A 17,154-nucleotide genomic window follows, 5' to 3' on the forward strand; every position below is an offset into this window, starting at 1 on the left:
TCCAAGATAATTTTTTTTAGGTGAAATGTGAGTATATTAATAATATCAAAAATAATCAACCATAATTACAAGGACTAGGTTCGAACCAATCCATTCGGCAATACTTTCCATCACATTACTGGTGAACTTGCACTCTGAAAAGAGGTGTACGATTGTCTCAGGCTAATCCCCACACAAAATGCAGGCATCATCAGGGCATAAACCAAAAGCATGAAGTTTGGGTCATTTACTATCTTTAGTCCTTTGTTTTACATATTCTTTAAGGTTTTGCACCGAGACCCAAACCTTCCTAGGATTGTAAGATATAAACCATCTCGATCCTATCACAACAATAATTGCTTGCTTATAATTTGAGAATATGTTTGTATGATCAATTCCCATGAATCCCCTATGAACCCATGACACCCTAGTGCTTTTAATCAATTGTTTACATCTCATTTTAGTCATCTTGCTTGTTTACTTTTATTGTTATTTAGTTTATTTTTTTTACGTCAAATGTGAGTATATTAATAATATCAAAAATAATCAACCATAATTAAAAGGACTAGGTTCGAACCACCCTTAAGGCATTCTAACACATAAATCCTTTGCTTGCCTACCAATCAATGGCACCATTGCTATCTACTTTGCACATTTTGCTACGAATTCTTCTTTGAATTAGTTGCTTCAGTTGATGGGCTATAATGTCAGGTCTCATTACATACAACTGGTGTCTCGCATTGTTTCGCTGAAACCATATAGTATACCAGAATGCAGATTGAACAAACGCAAGAGCCTTCCATTGCAAGCTGTTCTTGTTTGCAGATAGTAATGCACTAAGGCTAGGAAATGGCTTACCAATCCATTCTGCAATACTTTCCTTCACATTACTGGTGAACTTGCACTTTGAAAAGAGGTGTACAATTGTCTCAGGCTGATCCCCACACAAAATGCAGGCATCATCAGGGCATAAACCAAAAGAATGAAGTTTGGTTCTAATGTTGAGTCCATCTTGCATAATCATCCAAGAAACAAAAGAGTGTTTAGGTATATTCCAATTATTCCACACAAGATTAAACCAGCCAGTTTTGGGGTCAATGATGACCATCACCGAGTCATAGCCACTTCGAATAGAGTATCCTTTGGTAGAAGGAGTCCAAGAATTGTCAGTAAAACCACTCTTAATCCTTTCTTTAACCTTACAAATGCTCTTCCAGGTCCAAGTAGAATCATTACCAGGGATATAATCATGCCAGTCTGCTTCTTTTAAATACACATTCGCAACTCATTTTATCCAAAGCTTGTCAGGTTTGGTATAGAGCCAATTCACCAACTTCCCCACTGAGGCAGTGTTCCACATATCTGCTTTTTTAATACGTAGTCCTCCTTCGTCCTTAGGCAAGGTAACTATATCCCATCCCACCAGTGGAACTCTGTGGAAGTCAGAAGAACTACTCCATAGAAAGTTCCTGGAGATAGCTTCTACTCTCTTAATAACACTCTTTGGTATAATAAACATGGCAGCCCAATAATTATAAAGAGTGTTTAGAGAAAGCATTTCGCATTAGCTGAATTTATAATCGTCTTCAAAAAATGACGAACGAATCAAAAATGCCCATGAAATAAGAACAACTCTTCCTGCATATAAAAGCTTCTTGGCACCAAGACTACGAATTTTAGACACCATCTTTTCTATCAGGATGTTACAATCTCTTTTGTTCATCTTTCCTGGTTGTATGGGTACTCCTAAGTATCTGAAGGGCATTTTGCCTTCGTGGAAACCAGACACAGCAAGAATGTCATGCTGTAAGTCTTCTTGCATCCCATTAAAGAAAATTTCTGACTTACTGTTATTCATGCTTAGGCCTGAAGCTTTAGAAAAGGAGGTGAAAGCTCTCAAAAGTAGGAGAATAGAAGGGGCATCCCCTTTACAAAACATCAACAAATCATCAGCAAACATGAGGTGAGTGAGCTTGAGACCCTTACAAAGAGGATGATAATGAAATGGCCATCTTGCTGTAGCAAACTTAATGAGTCTTGTCAAGTATTCAATACAGATCGTAAAAATGAGAGGAGACACAGGATCTCCTTGACGCATACCTCTCATACCTTTGAAGTACCCAAAATTATTACCATTCAAGACCAAAGTATAAGAGGTGGACTGAAGGCAGGCCATAACCAGGCTAATAAAATGTCTAGGAAACTTCAGACCAGTCAACATTTGCTCCACAAATTCCCATTCCACTGTATCATAGGCTTTTTGCAAGTCAATTTTGAATAAGCATCTGGGTGACACATTCTTTCTGGAGTACTGATGCACAATATCTTGACAAATAAGAACATTTTCAATGATGGACCTTCCTTGAACAAAGGCTCCCTGACATTCATGGATAATATCTGGTAGAACTTGAGCTAATCTGTTGCAAAGAAGTTTAGAAATGATCTTGTACAGCATATTACAGCAGGTAATGGGCCTAAATTGCTTTATAGAGCTTGGTCTCTCACATTTAGGAATCATGCAAACATTGGTTGCATTTATCTGGGTAAGTAATTGACCAGTTATAAAGAAGTCCTTTACTGCCTCAAAAACATCTTGACCAATCACACCCCAAGCATCTCGAAAGAAACCACTTGAAAACCCATTAGGTCCTGGGGCTTTGTCAGTGGGAATAGAGAACACCACCTGTTTTACCTCCTGAAAAGTCACTGGCTTGCTCAAAATCTCAACATGAGCATCATTATAAACATTACCATAGTCCAAAACAGCAGCCCTAACAACCTCAGTGGTCTTTTTACTTCCAAGTAGGTCTTGATAATATTCCAAGAAGGCATTCTGAATGCTGCTACTATCAGAACAATTATTTCCATGCTGGTCCTCAATTTGGATGACAGTGTTCCTCATGCATTTCTTTCTGATAATACCATGGAAATAAGCTGAATTTGTATCCCCCCCCCCCCCCCCTCAAGCCATTGAGCCTTTGTTTTCTGTTGGAGGAAGCTGTCTCTATCTTTAATTAATCTCCTAAGTTTTTCCATAACAACTATCTCCTGGCTAATAAGATCAGAACTAGTGGGATCCTCAATCAGCTGCAGCTGAATAGTATTATGGTCTTTCTCAGCCTCAACAGTTTGAATTTCAATATCAGCATAACAGGTTTTGTTCAACTCTTTGAGAACAACTTTCAACTCCTTAAGCTTTTTCACAATACATAACATCTTTGTGCCTACAATATTTCTATCCCAAACCTCCTTAACTTTAGGCAAAAAGTCTGCAGCCCCACTCCACATAGAGAAATATTTAAAACTCCTATTTTTCTTGACAGTTAAATTCTTGTTATAAACAACACAAGGAGTGTGATCTAACACTCCCTCAGGATGAAAGTGCCCAACCATTTCAGGAAACATAGTAGTCTAAGTTGAATTAATTAGAAAATGATCTAACCTACTATACTTCCGATGTGTATCATCCTGTTTGTTCGTCCAAGTAAAGAAAGGCCCAGTAGCCTGAATATCAACCATATCACAATTATTCATACAATCCACAAAAGCTTCCATGTCTTCAGGTTTAGTCTGACCCCTAACCTTTCATCATGGTTCAACATTGTGTTAATATCTCCTACAATAGCCTAAGGTTCAGTGCAGACAGTAGCATAGTTATTCAACCAGTTCCATAACCCAATTCTGTCATTTCCTTCATTAAAAGCGTATACCATAGTTAAGAAAAAGCATTTCGCATTAGCTTTGATTTGAACTTTAGCATGAACGAATTGCGGATCATAATGCAACACCCAGACATCAAACAGATGAGGTTTCCAGAGCAACCACACCCTACCTCCCTTATGTGTATGACAATTAGTAGTAACACATCAACCATCAAACATATTGAGGGAAAAATTACTCACATTAGCTCCATTTATTTTAGTCTCAAGTAAACCAAAAAGGCCTACTGAATGATTATTCATAACACATCTAACCAATTTCTGTTTATTTACACTATTAAACCCTCTCACATTCCAGAATCCAATACTATTCATGAGAAACAGGTATATGAGGAGGGTCACCAGTTTGTGTCACCTTATTCTGTTCTTTCTCAATTGCATCCAGATCAATGATGTCTTCCATGTCACCGTCCTCAATTTCCTCATTCTGAATCTTAGATGGAGTAATACCCGGGAGCTCTGGATAGTCCTTGACTGACAATTCAGTATTGACCTTAGGGACCTGTCTCCAAACCATTTTACCACTTGGTTTTGACTGTTTTTTACTTTGAGATCTCCTACACTCAGTGGTTTCATGCCCCATGCCTTTACATTTTAAACAGATACTCGGTTTCCACTCATACTCCACCTTGATCTGCAATAAAGTGCCATGCTCATCCTTAAATTGCACACTAGTTGCAAATTTATGCCCTACATTCAGTTCAATCATGACTCTAGCATACCCCAATCTAGTTTTCTCCTCTGTGGATTGACCAGTCTTGACAAAAGGGCCTACTAGACCAGCTATCTTAGGCAAGCACTTACCCCAAAACTTCAATGGTAACCCATATAATCTCATCCATGTTGGTACCACCTTTACCTCTTCTTTTAAGAGATTTACATCACTTTGCCATGGTTTGACCACTAATGGTTTATTGTCAAACATATGGTATCCAGCCTGCAAAACAGCCTCCTTATTCTTCATATCCTTAAACCGAACCAGGAATACACCATTTGGTAAAAAAGAAATCTTATCAATACCATACTTATTCCAAATTCGGTGGATAAATCCTTCTAACACCTCCCATGGAGGGTTGGCTCCTAACACAAAACAAATCACTGCCTGATTCCAATATTCTACTTCCTCCTGCACATCTTCTTTAGAAAACCGAAGTATCTGTGACGTCACTTCTGTTGCTTGCTCCAAAACAGAGGGGACCTCTATTTCAGGCTGTTTTTCAGTCTGAGTTTTTGAACCAGATTTCTTACCTCTTTGTGTGACCCACTGAGCATTCTCAGAGGGTGTCTCTTCATCATCAAAAGACAATCCAGGGACACCATTAACAGCATGCATAGGTTTTGTACGTATCACATCCTCCTCCGATGGCCCCTGTTTCCTTCTCTCAGTACGGCTAATACTCTTCGTTTTATTAGAATTAACACGTTTACCATTCGTAGATTGCTTACTTCTTGATTTCTTTGCATAATTTCGAGCCATATTGAAGAGAAATCAAGCCCTAATTTTGGCTGCAAGTCGTCCTCAAAATCGCATGTCATTAGGGTTTTTTGTTTTTTAAACTAGTTATTTCTTACCTTTCCAATATTACTTCCTAATCCAAGATAATTTAGTTCAAGTAAATAAGATAAAAGTAAATCTTATTTTTTCCATAACTATATCTTTAAGATTTTCAGATAAGTAAACAAATTAAATAAAGTATATATTTAAGATATGAGAATATCTTATAAAAATATAAGCTAGATTTAATTAGATAGATTACTTGTACTAGATGACTTGTGAAACCTAACGGTTCAAAGCCACCGGCCGAAACCCCAGGCCCGTGTCCATCTAGACGAAAATCCTTCTTCTTGGATTAGGGTTAGGTTAAATAAACTAGCAAACCCTAGGTAGCATGATGACCCATAAGTCGTTTTACTAACCAATAGAGAAATGCAAGTTAACCATTATAACAACCCATATTTCATCTCTATTATATACACACATGATTTTTGAAATATATTTGAAGACTTTTATCTTTTGAAAATGATTTTAAAACTATTAAAATCGTGCCATAAAATCGCTACTTAAAGTTATAGTAGAAACAACTATAACTTTAAGTTTGGTAAGTAAAGTTATATGTCAAATAGCTATAACTTTACTTTTCCAATATTTCTTCTTAAGATACCATTACTAGATGAAAACCTAAACTCGCTAATCTTCCTAGAGATCTTCAGAGTAGAATCTTCTCTTTATCTTGATCATAAGCTCTTCATCTTGAGCTTGTTAAAGACTTGATCGAGCCTTTTGCTTGAGTGATCATCATACTTTAAACTTGTTACAGTTATTATGACGCTTTAGGAATCTTCAATGTTATAGCTCAAGCTGCTATAACATTACTTGAATGATGCTTCACAAATCTTCAATGTTATAGCTAAGGATGCAATAACATTACTTGCTAAACTTGTAACCTATGTTAATCAAACACAGACTAAACAAACGATTACGAGCAAGAGTATGTATAAAACGAAGCACACACTTGTCATTATCAAAACTTAATCATATATCTATATGGTCTAACAACTTCAATCAACTAGTATGCCATATAAGCTAAATGCAACTCCTACAATAACATTGGTTCATACCGCATTATTCAAAATAAAGCCACATAGTCATTAACATAGAGAGGGAAAAGGAGATTAGAAAGATCATACCAGGCGGTCTTCATATTCTTCATGCCTCGGATGTGGCGTAGTTTATCCAATGTAATAGAAGGATAGACAAACAAACAAAGAAACAAACAAGTATATACACAATATACAATCTACACTACAAAGGAAATGAACATGTTTTTGGTTTTTCAATTTTTCAAATTTTTATGGTTTTTGTTTTTATGAAATGAAAGAACATATTTTTGTATTGTTCAAAAAATTTTCAATTTTTTTATTTTTTTTTATTTTAAAGTCAAGTTAGAATTTCCCATCCCTACACTAATATGGGCATTGTCCTCAATGGCAAATACGATAGGAAATTATGCAAGCTAAATGAGAATGCATGATTTCTACACTAATATGCAAACTATATGACATATATATATATAAATAATGCAATCTATTCTACTCTATATGATGCATGATTTTATTGGTTGGAGAGCTAATTTGGATTAACTCCCATTACTTGTGTTTGAACTTCCCCAAACCAAGTAAGACACTATTTCTAGTTTAAGAGTAGGGAAGTTCATGCACAAGTAAGCAATGCATGAAACTAATTGTCATTTTGGATTTTCAAAAGTGGGAACAAAATGAGACACTTCAATAGAACCGAGGTGGGAGTCCTTTGAGTGTTGCTAGGACTCAAAACCAATGATTAAAATTAAAAATTTAAAAACAAGAGATATAAACAAAGATAGAGGAGGTGTAGGAAACTCACAATGGAATAGGTTGAAGTCGAGTAGTCAACCCCGTACTTGTGGCATCCTCCAAAATCTTATCAATCCTCAATTGTCGCTCATTGCGACATCCTCATCACTATCACCAACCTCATCTTCATTATCCTCATCATCTACCGCCATTGACCCGAAGGCTTCACCATCTTTATCATCACTTGAACTTTGTCCTTCTTCCTCTTCTTCTTCTTGGCAAGAGTCACTCCCTTCCCCATCATCAACAACACTCAACTTCCCCCTAGCAACTCGACTATCCATGTTGGCATCTCTAGAAGCACTTAGGAAGAATACCTCCCTATCCGCCCAACTAGACAAAGGACATGATGGATCAAGTAGTCCTTGCCTAGCTAAATGTACGAGGGGCGGATATTGAGCACGGTAAGCAGTGACCCGATCTTCATAAGCTTCCTTATGCTTATGTTGCTTTAGTTGGGTCAAGTAGTCGTTGCCTACCATGACATTAGAGCCAATTGGTTTGATTACTTGGTAGGCAAATGGATATGGTGGAGTCATAATGGAGGAGGAGGAGGGCTTGGCATTTGATTCCCTATGTTGCTTGATGATCATTTCGGCATCCTCGGAGACGGGTAGAAGGTAGTTTGGGCTACGGACGGCGATGCGACATATTTTGCTAGGCAAGATGAAGGACTTAGCTTCTTTAATGAGCCACTCATACTTGTTGTCAAGGTTATCATTCTTGACCCAATGGAATTTGTTGATCATAGTAGCCATATCTAGAAGGTTTCCTCCTTTAACCGGTTTGTAAGTTTTATCTTTGTTGAAATCCGGGTTAAAATGCTTGGCTAACCATGTTAGTGAGCCTCCATTCACAATGAAAGCCGCTCCTTCTTTCCCATTATCAATTTCAAGCCACCGATCAAGTAAAAGTTGAAGGATGTTGTATTCTTTGGTGAACTTTCCATTGATATTCATGGTGGACTCAAGGTAGACAAAATCAAGCTCGGTAAAGTGATTGGTGCCTTTCCTCGCAATCAAAGTGTTGCCCAGAAATTTATGCCATACTCTTATGCCCGGATGGTGGATATATAGAACATGGCACTCCCAGAAAGAGTCAAACTTTTGCCAGTAATCGCTTTCCAAAGGGGTGTGCCATCATATTTTAAAGGCTTCTTCTTATAATGATAATGTTGTACAAGACCAAACACTTCACCAAACTCACTCAAAGTCATTATTCTACACTTTTTCTCTAGGCATAATTCAACAAATTTTTGAGCCTCTACCTTAAACACTTTCAAGGTGCTTACAAACTTCATGGTCAATGAAGGGTAGGTCAATTCTTCTATTTTAAAGAGGGTAAGCAACCTCATGGACTAGAAAAATTTCCTAGTTCTCTCAAGCACACCCAATTTTTCTAAGGCATCATGACACACAAACTTGGTAGCTATAATAGTCTTCTTGGTAAGGGATCTAAATGCATTCATGTGAGCATCGGTTAAGAACATCACCTCCGGAAAATTTTGCAATTGTTCAATAACCAGAGTAGGTGTAGTAGCTTCCTTAATAGGAGTTGCAATCTCTTGGATGTCCACCCTTGGTTGTACCACTACCAAAGCCTTTGAGGCAAGAAGAGCTTGTTGTCTTTTGGATAAATTTGAGGTTTTGGGTGCCTTGTTTCCGCCTTTTGTTCTTGCCATGTTGTTCTCCTTGTCAAATTTGTATCAACAAACCAATATTGTGCGTGAATGCTCCTTGTTTCCTCAAGCTTCAATCAATTCCCAATCAATTTTAGGATTTTTGAATTTGTACCCAAACCCTTGAAAATTGATCTAATTAGTGAGAATTTTGATGTTTGGATGGCCTTTTGTTTATAAAGCAGTAGTTTAAGCTTGATTTGAGGAAGTTTTGTTTTGATGGTGTTGAATTTGGTTGAGAAATTTGTGTTTTTGAATGAGGGGATTGAGGGTTTTGAGGGAGAAAGGATGTGTGTTTGTGTTTATAAAAGATAGAATGAATTAGGGAAGGAGGGGTGAATCCCGTGTTTTGGTTAAGTAGTAGCAGGGGATGAGTGGCTTCAAGGCGGGACGCTCGGATCCTCAGTCGATGTACTCTGAAATTTCCAACCCGTGCTGGGACGCGCGGATCCTGCTCAGGACAAGCGGATTTCTCTCTGGGATGCTCGGATCCTCCTGGGGATGCTCGGATTTACAAACAGCGTGGACTTGTAATTTTGGAGCATGCCAGATGCGCAGATCCTTGCCTGGACGAGTGGCTCAAAGTCTGGTACGGGCGTCTTGAATATGATTTATGTAGATTTTGTAACAGGCCCATTTCTTCAATTCCAGCTCTCCCAAGACCCGCGTCCTAAGGTCAAGACACTCGGATACTCCTTTGGGACGGCCCGGATCATCAGCAACTCAAGCGGATTCCCTCCTGGGATGCTCGGATTCTCCTGTGTACCCACGAGCTCAGTTTTGCCCGTGGGGATCTCTTTTCCTCGTGTCATCCTTGCTTCATTTCCTTTGTTGAATATTGTGGGTGTACTATGAAGGCTCGGTTTGCCTAGGCAATTGTCATCCCCACACTAGATCAAACACTAAACTTTAAGACATATTAAAATACCTCCCTCATCACTTTCTCTCACGTCGAAAATCTTAATCAAAGTATAAAATTGCAAATCCAAAAATGACAAAAAATGCAATAAAGGAAATAAAATGCTAGTTAAAGGGTTAGAATATTTACAAACGGTGGTTTAGGGAGGACTCCACCAAACGCTCATTTTTTGATGAGACGTCAAGGGGACAAAGCCAAGGTGTTGTTGATGTTGCTCAACACCTTATAGAAGTAGTCGAAGGCTTGTTCATTTTCATTATAAAGATCTTGCATAGATCTTTGCACATTGTGTTCTTCATGGTGGTAACCCGAGTCAAGATGATGACTTGGATCATTGAAGCCTTGGTCTAAGGTCATAGCATTGCCAATGTAGGGATTGACTAATCCTTCAAATTCGTCACCCCGTAGACCACAAACTTCATTAGCTTGTTCCCCAATGGAATCATGAGTTTACAAGAGTAACTCTCCTTCTTTGTCGTCATGGCCAATGAGGTCTTATTCCTTGCTTGTCATGGTGGGTGAGCTATTCAAGCTTTCATTGTTGTTGAAATTTCCTTGCTCTCTGGATAGAGCTACTTAAGGGTTATCCACTTTCTTCTTCCATATGGGTGGTGTTTCCTTACCCATGGTGTGATCTTCGCATTGAGATGCAAACTTCTTCCTATCACTTTCTCGGCTATAGTGATCGATCTTGAAACATAGTTCATGTAGTCGGGGAGCTCTCAGTATTTTGTCAAGATTAAAACTAATTGTCTCATCCCCCACTTCAAGTGTGAGCTCTCCATATTTCACATCAATTACAGCTCCCGCGGTATGCAAGAAAGGTCTTCCTAAAATGATATGAATGTTGGAATCCTCCTCCATGTCTACAATGACAAAGTCTACCGGAATGAAGAATTTGCCAATTCTCACGGGCACATCATCCCATACCACTAAAGGTATCTTTGTTGATTGATCCGCCATTTGAAGGGTAATGTTGGTGCATTTGAGCTCTCCCATTCCTAGCATTTTGCACACCGAGTATGGCATGACACTTACACTTGCTCCAAGATCACATAATGCTTTGTTGATTGTGGTGTCGCCAATGGTGTGGAATAGAGAAACTTCACGGATCTTTGAGTTTTGGAGGGGAACTTCCTTATAGAACAGCACTACTTACTTTGGTAAAGGAAATAGTCTCTAGCTTTCGGATGGATTTCTTCTTGGTAAGAATGTCTTTCATGTACTTTGCATAGGCCGGAACATGATTGATCAATTCCGTGAATGGGACTGAGACTTCTAAGTTCTTCACAATTTCCATGAACTTTCCAAGTTGCTCATCAAACTTAGGCTTAACTTGACGACTTGGGAATGGAAGTCTAATCACAATAGGCTCTTTCTCCTTAGCCTTTTCTTCATTTTTATTCTTTGAAATTTCATTGGTGGTGGGTTCTTCTTCTTTAGAGTTCTCCATAACTCTTTGTTTGTCACTGGCATCCACAACATCTTCTTCAATTGGCTTTTTCGGCACCTCATATCTTGTACCACTCCTCAAGTGGATGGAACTCACCGTCTCATGTCTTGGAGGATTACCTTGAGGTGGTAATTGCCCCTTTTGTCTTTGAGAGCTAGAAGATGCTAATTGAGACATTTGAGTTTCTAACATCATGGTGTGGGCTAGTATGTTATTGATGGTGATGTCTTTGGCTTGGCTATGTTTTTGCATTTGAGTGAAACATTCTTGTTGGTTCTTTTGCATTTGGAGGACTGCTTTTTGAACATCAAAGCTTTGGTCATTGGTTTGATTGTATGAAGGTTGATTTTGATGACCTTGGCATTGGTTGTAAAAGGGTCTTTGAGCTTGATTTCTCATTGGAGGTGGGGTGTATGTTGGTTGAGGGTTTTGAACATTTTGGCTCTTGTATGAAAGATTTGGATGAAATTTGGTATTCTCATTATAGTAGTTGGAATAAGAGGTGCCACTCTTGTATGCTTGGAAAGCATTCACTTGTTCATTTGTTCCCCTACATTCACTTTGCCCATGTCCCAAAGTTCCACAACTCTCACATACTCCACTCGGAATTGAGGGTGATGCCACCATAGCATTAAAATGTTGTTTGGGTGATTTAGAAGCTTCATCAAGCTTAGCCATGGCCTTCTCAAACTTCAAATTGATGGTGTCAATATGAGCACTTAGTTGAGCACCCAATTGTGTGATAGAATCTACCTCATGCTTTCCTCCTCTAGTGGCCTTTTGAGGCCTACTATATTGTGAATTATGAACCACCATCTCTTCGATTTTGGCCCATGTTTGATTGTCATCAACTTCGCTAAAATTCCCATTGGATCCATATTGAGAATATTGCGGGAATCTTCATATAGACCATTCCAAAATTGTTGCACAAGGAACAACTCATTAAGCCCATGGTGTGGACAACAACGACAAGTGTCCTTAAATCTCTCCCATGCTTCATACAATGATTATCCATCCCTTTGCTTGAACCCGGTGATTTGGGCTCTCAACATATTGGTCTTCTCCGGAGGATAGAATTTCTTGTAAAAGGCAAGTGCTAACTTCTTCCATGAATCAATACCAAGGGTAGCCTTGTCTAGGCTCTTCAACCATTGCTTTGCGGTACCGATCAAAGAAAAAGGAAATAATACCCATCAGATTTGGTCTTGAGTAACTCCGGTTTAAGAAATCGCATCACAATAGTCACAAAAAGTCTCCATATGGGAATGAGGGTCTTCACTAGGCATCCCTCCAAATTGACTTCTCTCAACTAATTGAATGAATGCGGATTTGGCAATGAAATTACTGGTTAAATGTGGTGGTGTAGGAGTACCATTTGGTAGGTTCTCCTCGGTTAGTACGGAATGTGATGAAAATTTAGGCATTGTGGGTTGATTTTGTGGTGGGTTTTGTATTGGGTTATCCTCTCCTTCTTTTGCAAAAGGGTTGGTGTACTCAATGTTATTTGGTTGAATGTCCACAATCTCTCCAATACCTACAATCTTGAAGTACCTCTAGCAACTCTTCTATTGTTGGTTAAGGTCCTTTCAATTTCAAGCTCAATAGGTAATAAATTACCTTGTGATCTCCTAGTCATGCAAAATATCAAACAACTCGGAAAAAATTAGAATAACCTTGAGGAGTTTGACTTCCCCAAGGTAAAGAAAGACACAACTAAAAACAATTAATGAAAATAAAATCAATTTAACACCGTCCCCGGTAACGACGCCATTTTTGGTGTGGATTCAAACTCGTCGTCAAAAGCTACCAACCAAAACAATATTTATAAATTCATAAACTACTCTTAGTAAAGAGGTAAGTAAAGGTCAGATCCCAAGGGACGGGTATTGATGTAGGATTCTCAATTGTAAAAAGCTATGTCTTAGGGTGTCACAATTTGGGTTGAGGTGATGTGTAATCTAAACTAATCAACAAGATGAAAGTAAAGTAATGAAAACAAAGCAAGGCAATAAAAGGGAGTTGTAAACAATTGATTTAAAGCACTAGGGTGTCATGGGGTCATAGGGGATTCATGGGAGTTGATCATACAAACATGTTCTCAGCTAGATGCAAGCACTTATTGTTGTGATGGGATCGAGTTAGTGTATATCTTACAATCCCTAAGAAGGGTTGGGTCCCGGAGCCGAGGCGTCTAGACTGTACAACACCTACAAGTCGACTTAATCCTTTCTATTCAACACTATGCATGGTCTAATGAGGCTCGAGTTGGTTTATATCTTACAAGCCTCATTGAAGAGATAGAAGATGGGTAAAAAATGCAAGGATTCATAGGCTCGCATTTCATCAAATATAACATGTGCATAGGTTGAAATCACAACAAGCAAGCAAATTAATTATGAAAACATATTAGATTAAGCATAGATCAATCCCCATGTTTATTTCCTCTAATTCCCCATTAACCCTAGCTAATAAGGTTTTCAATCATACTAACAAAGCAAAACATGATGAATGAATGAAAGTAATTAACAATAATTAAACAAGGGTAAAGAGGAATTATACCTATGAATATGATTCCAAATAATAAAGCAAAGAATAATAGAAGTACTTGATGATTGATGGATGGTTGTCAATCCTCCAAATAAACCCAAATAATCTTCTAATTACCCAAATAAAAGGAAGAACAATAGAGAAATTAAAGAGAGATTAAGATGTGATTAATATTGAGAAATGTATTACAACTAAATTAAGAGAGCGTAAGATTAGATTAAGAGTTGATTAAGAGATGATGCTAATCTAGGTAGTACAAAGGGGGATTTATACTAAAACTTAGGTACAAGGATTATGGTTACTAAGGGCTTAAATGACTATTAAGACTCTAAGAAAACTTGAGGAAATGCTACTCCCGAGGGAAATGTGCGGCTCCTCCTTGTTAGTCATGCCACGATCCGCTCGTCCCGTGCTGAGGCACGGGCTGTTCTGTCATGTGATCCGCTCGGATCAGATAGGAGATGCTCGGATCTTTGCTCTACAATCCGCTCGTCCTGGGATCAAGCCGCTCGGATCCTTTCATTGTGGCACGCTCAGATCATGCTCGGGCCGCTCGGATCCTTGGGCAGAGTGCTTCTCTTGTTTAGCTACTTAACAATCCGCGAGGATCATGTTGGGTATTCAAGGATCCTTTCATCATTGCCCATTTCACTTTATTTATCTTTTTAGGCCTCTAGTGTCGGTCTTGTCTTTGATGCTTGGTCATTAGATGCGATCCATTTAGCTCCATTTCGTCTCATAAATGCAAGGTTAGCAATCCTTTCCTACCAAGGAGACAAAACCTCAAAGAATATGCAAAATGGGAAAATAAAGATAGTAAACGACCTAAATATGTGCTATAAAGCATGGGAACAAGGTTAATTCGGGGACTAAATGTCCTCAAATATGAGTCACATCACAGGACGAGCGTCCCCAAGCCAGGACGAGCGGATTTTTAGGTAGCCAAGGATAAGAGACGAACCTTGTCCCAAGATCCGAGCATCCCGATCTCAAGCCGCGAGTCCCAGAACCAGGATCCGAGCGTCCCAACGCCAGCCTGAGCAGATCGCCTTATAGGATCAAATGTGCTTCAGGCTAGGATGCGCGGATTTCCTTGGGAGTTGCTACATGATCCGCGCATATCCCTCGAGACTTGCAAAGCTCTATTCAACACTTAAGCATTGTTATTTACTAATCTACCCTTGCTTAACCAAATGATGTACCACTATATATACTCCATTGTATTACATAGCTAATTACCAAGTTTTATTAGATAAAAGCTTCCTTAGTTTAGATTAAGAATTCTTAGATTAGATTAGGAGTAGATTAGAATAGATTATTCTCAATCATTCCACAAAATTAAACATTAATCTTTCCTTAATTATTGTTCAAGTTTATTATTGGGTAATTGAAGATTATTGGGTTATTATTGGAGAATTGACAACTTTTCATCAATCAATCAAGTTTTCTTCTATTATTCTTTTCTTTCTAATTGTTCATCTTAAGTTTGGTATAATCTCTTTACTCTTTACTCTTTATTGCTTATTTCCCCACTCTTTAATCATGTTTATACTTGTTGTGATGATTGACACCATTGATAACATGTCTTCCATGATACTGAGTGAGTACTTACTTAACTCGAATTAGTTGGGGATTAGGGGAATTAATCTTGGGATAGATTTATGCTTAATGAGTTTATATGAATGCTTGCTTATTGTTCTTAAACTTATGCACATGTCATGTTTGATGAAATGCTAGACTATGAAACCTTGCATTTTTTACCCATCTCTTATCTTTTCAATGAGGGTTGTAAGATATAAACCAACTCAAGCCTTATGAGACCATGCATAGAGTTGAATAGGGAAAACCCAACTCGACTTGTAGGTGTTGTAAAGTCTTAACCGACTCGGCTCCGAATCGTAAGTTTTCCTAGGATTTGGTTAATCATGCATGTAGTTTAATAGGAAGAATTAAGTCGACTTGTAGGTGTTGTAAAGTCACAAATGACTCGGCTTCGGAACCCAAATATTCTTATGAATTATATGACATGAACTAACTTAATTCCAATAATAATAAATTGTTTGCATCTATATAACTCATTTATGCTATCTTACCATGTTTCCCTTATGATCCCATGACATCCTAGTATCCTTTATTATTTGTTTGCATCTTTATTTGATTTATTGCTTGTTTTACTTTATTACTTTCATTAGGTTAGAACACAACTTCAAACCCAAACCAATTGTGACAACCCTAAGTGAAACTACGATTAGATTGAACAATTTGAATACCCCCGTCCCGTGGATCGAGCCCGACTTTCTTGCTATGCTAGTAGTTGGGTATAAATGTGTTTGATAGCGTACAACGACGCGCTCCATCAAAATGGCGCCGTTGCCAGGGACAGTGTTATGTATTTGAATCGTTCTTTTGTCAAGTTTTAATTGTGCTTCTTCTTGAGGAGCCTTGGTTCCTTAGGAATTTCATTTCATGTACTTTAACCTTGAGGAACTTGTTCCTCAAGGTTCGTTCTTACCGTTTTATTGTAGTTTCCTTGGTTGTTGGTGTTTCCTTGTCTTAGCTATGATGGCTCAAGACTTGACTTTTGGAGTATGTGGTGGATCTTTTGAGTATGACTATGGGTATGGGGAGTTTGAAGAGCAAGTCAACACAAACCTACCTTAAAACTCATACAATGAAAATCCTAATTACTACCCCAACTTTCCCCACCAAAATCCCCACATCCAATATCCACAACAACCACCCAACCAATACCCACTTTACAACCAATTCCAAATGCCACAATACAACCACACTCACACCCACCCACAACAAGAAGATGACCCCAACTTTGACATTCAAAATATGGTTCTCCAAATGAAGGGAGACCAACAAAATTTCTTCACATAAATTCTAGAAGAGAGCCAAAATAGGGACAATGTTCTTTAAAGCATTGTTACCCATGGTGAGGAGTTGGCAATTCAAATTGCCCAAATGAAGGAAGCCCAAGCAACCACTCCCCACCATTCCTTGAGCATTGACCATGAATGTGAATTTGAGGCAATGACCTTTGATGAAGAAGATGTAAAGTGGGAAGAGCCAATCTCCTTGAGCTCTTGTGAGTATGAAAGTGTGGTATTTGATGAGGAAGACATGAGGTTGAGTAAGACAAATACTCTTAGCCTTTGTAAGTATGAGGGTGTGTCATTTGTTGTGAATGTTGAGGTGTTGGAGAAAGAGTTGATGAGGAGGATTAAAGCCCCCATTTATGATTCATATGAAGATAGCAATGATGACAAGCCTATGAAAGAAGCTTATGCGGAATATGTGTCTTACAATGACTTATGGAATGGAGAAGAGGAATGGAGTTGTGAGATTGCCTCACTTTAGGAGCCCATCCTTGAGAAGTTTGAGGTATGATTCCTTGAAGAAGATGAATACCCCTTTCCTATTGACCATAAAGACCTTTTCGCACCCACCATGGAACCTA

General features: G+C 38.5%; 1 protein-coding gene and 1 non-coding gene across 2 annotated transcripts; one reads left to right on the forward strand and one right to left on the reverse strand.

Annotated features, from left to right (window-relative positions):
* Nucleotides 1-595: 595 nt before the first annotated feature.
* Nucleotides 596-1,537, reverse strand: LOC141639496 (uncharacterized). Its single transcript, XM_074448606.1, has 2 exons — nucleotides 1,310-1,537; nucleotides 596-1,189 (listed from the first exon to the last, which is right to left on the reverse strand). The coding sequence occupies exons 1-2, from the start codon at nucleotides 1,535-1,537 to the stop codon at nucleotides 596-598; spliced, it is 822 nt and encodes a 273-aa protein (XP_074304707.1).
* Nucleotides 1,538-12,086: 10,549 nt separating this feature from the next.
* On the forward strand, nucleotides 12,087-12,193 carry LOC141639497 (small nucleolar RNA R71). Its single transcript, XR_012542549.1, has one exon. It is a non-coding gene; the product is annotated as a small nucleolar RNA R71 (small nucleolar RNA).
* The last annotated feature ends 4,961 nt before the right edge of the window (nucleotides 12,194-17,154 follow it).

This window comes from Silene latifolia, unplaced genomic scaffold, assembly GCF_048544455.1.
Source record: "Silene latifolia isolate original U9 population unplaced genomic scaffold, ASM4854445v1 scaffold_421, whole genome shotgun sequence".
Taxonomy (NCBI): domain Eukaryota; kingdom Viridiplantae; phylum Streptophyta; class Magnoliopsida; order Caryophyllales; family Caryophyllaceae; genus Silene; species Silene latifolia.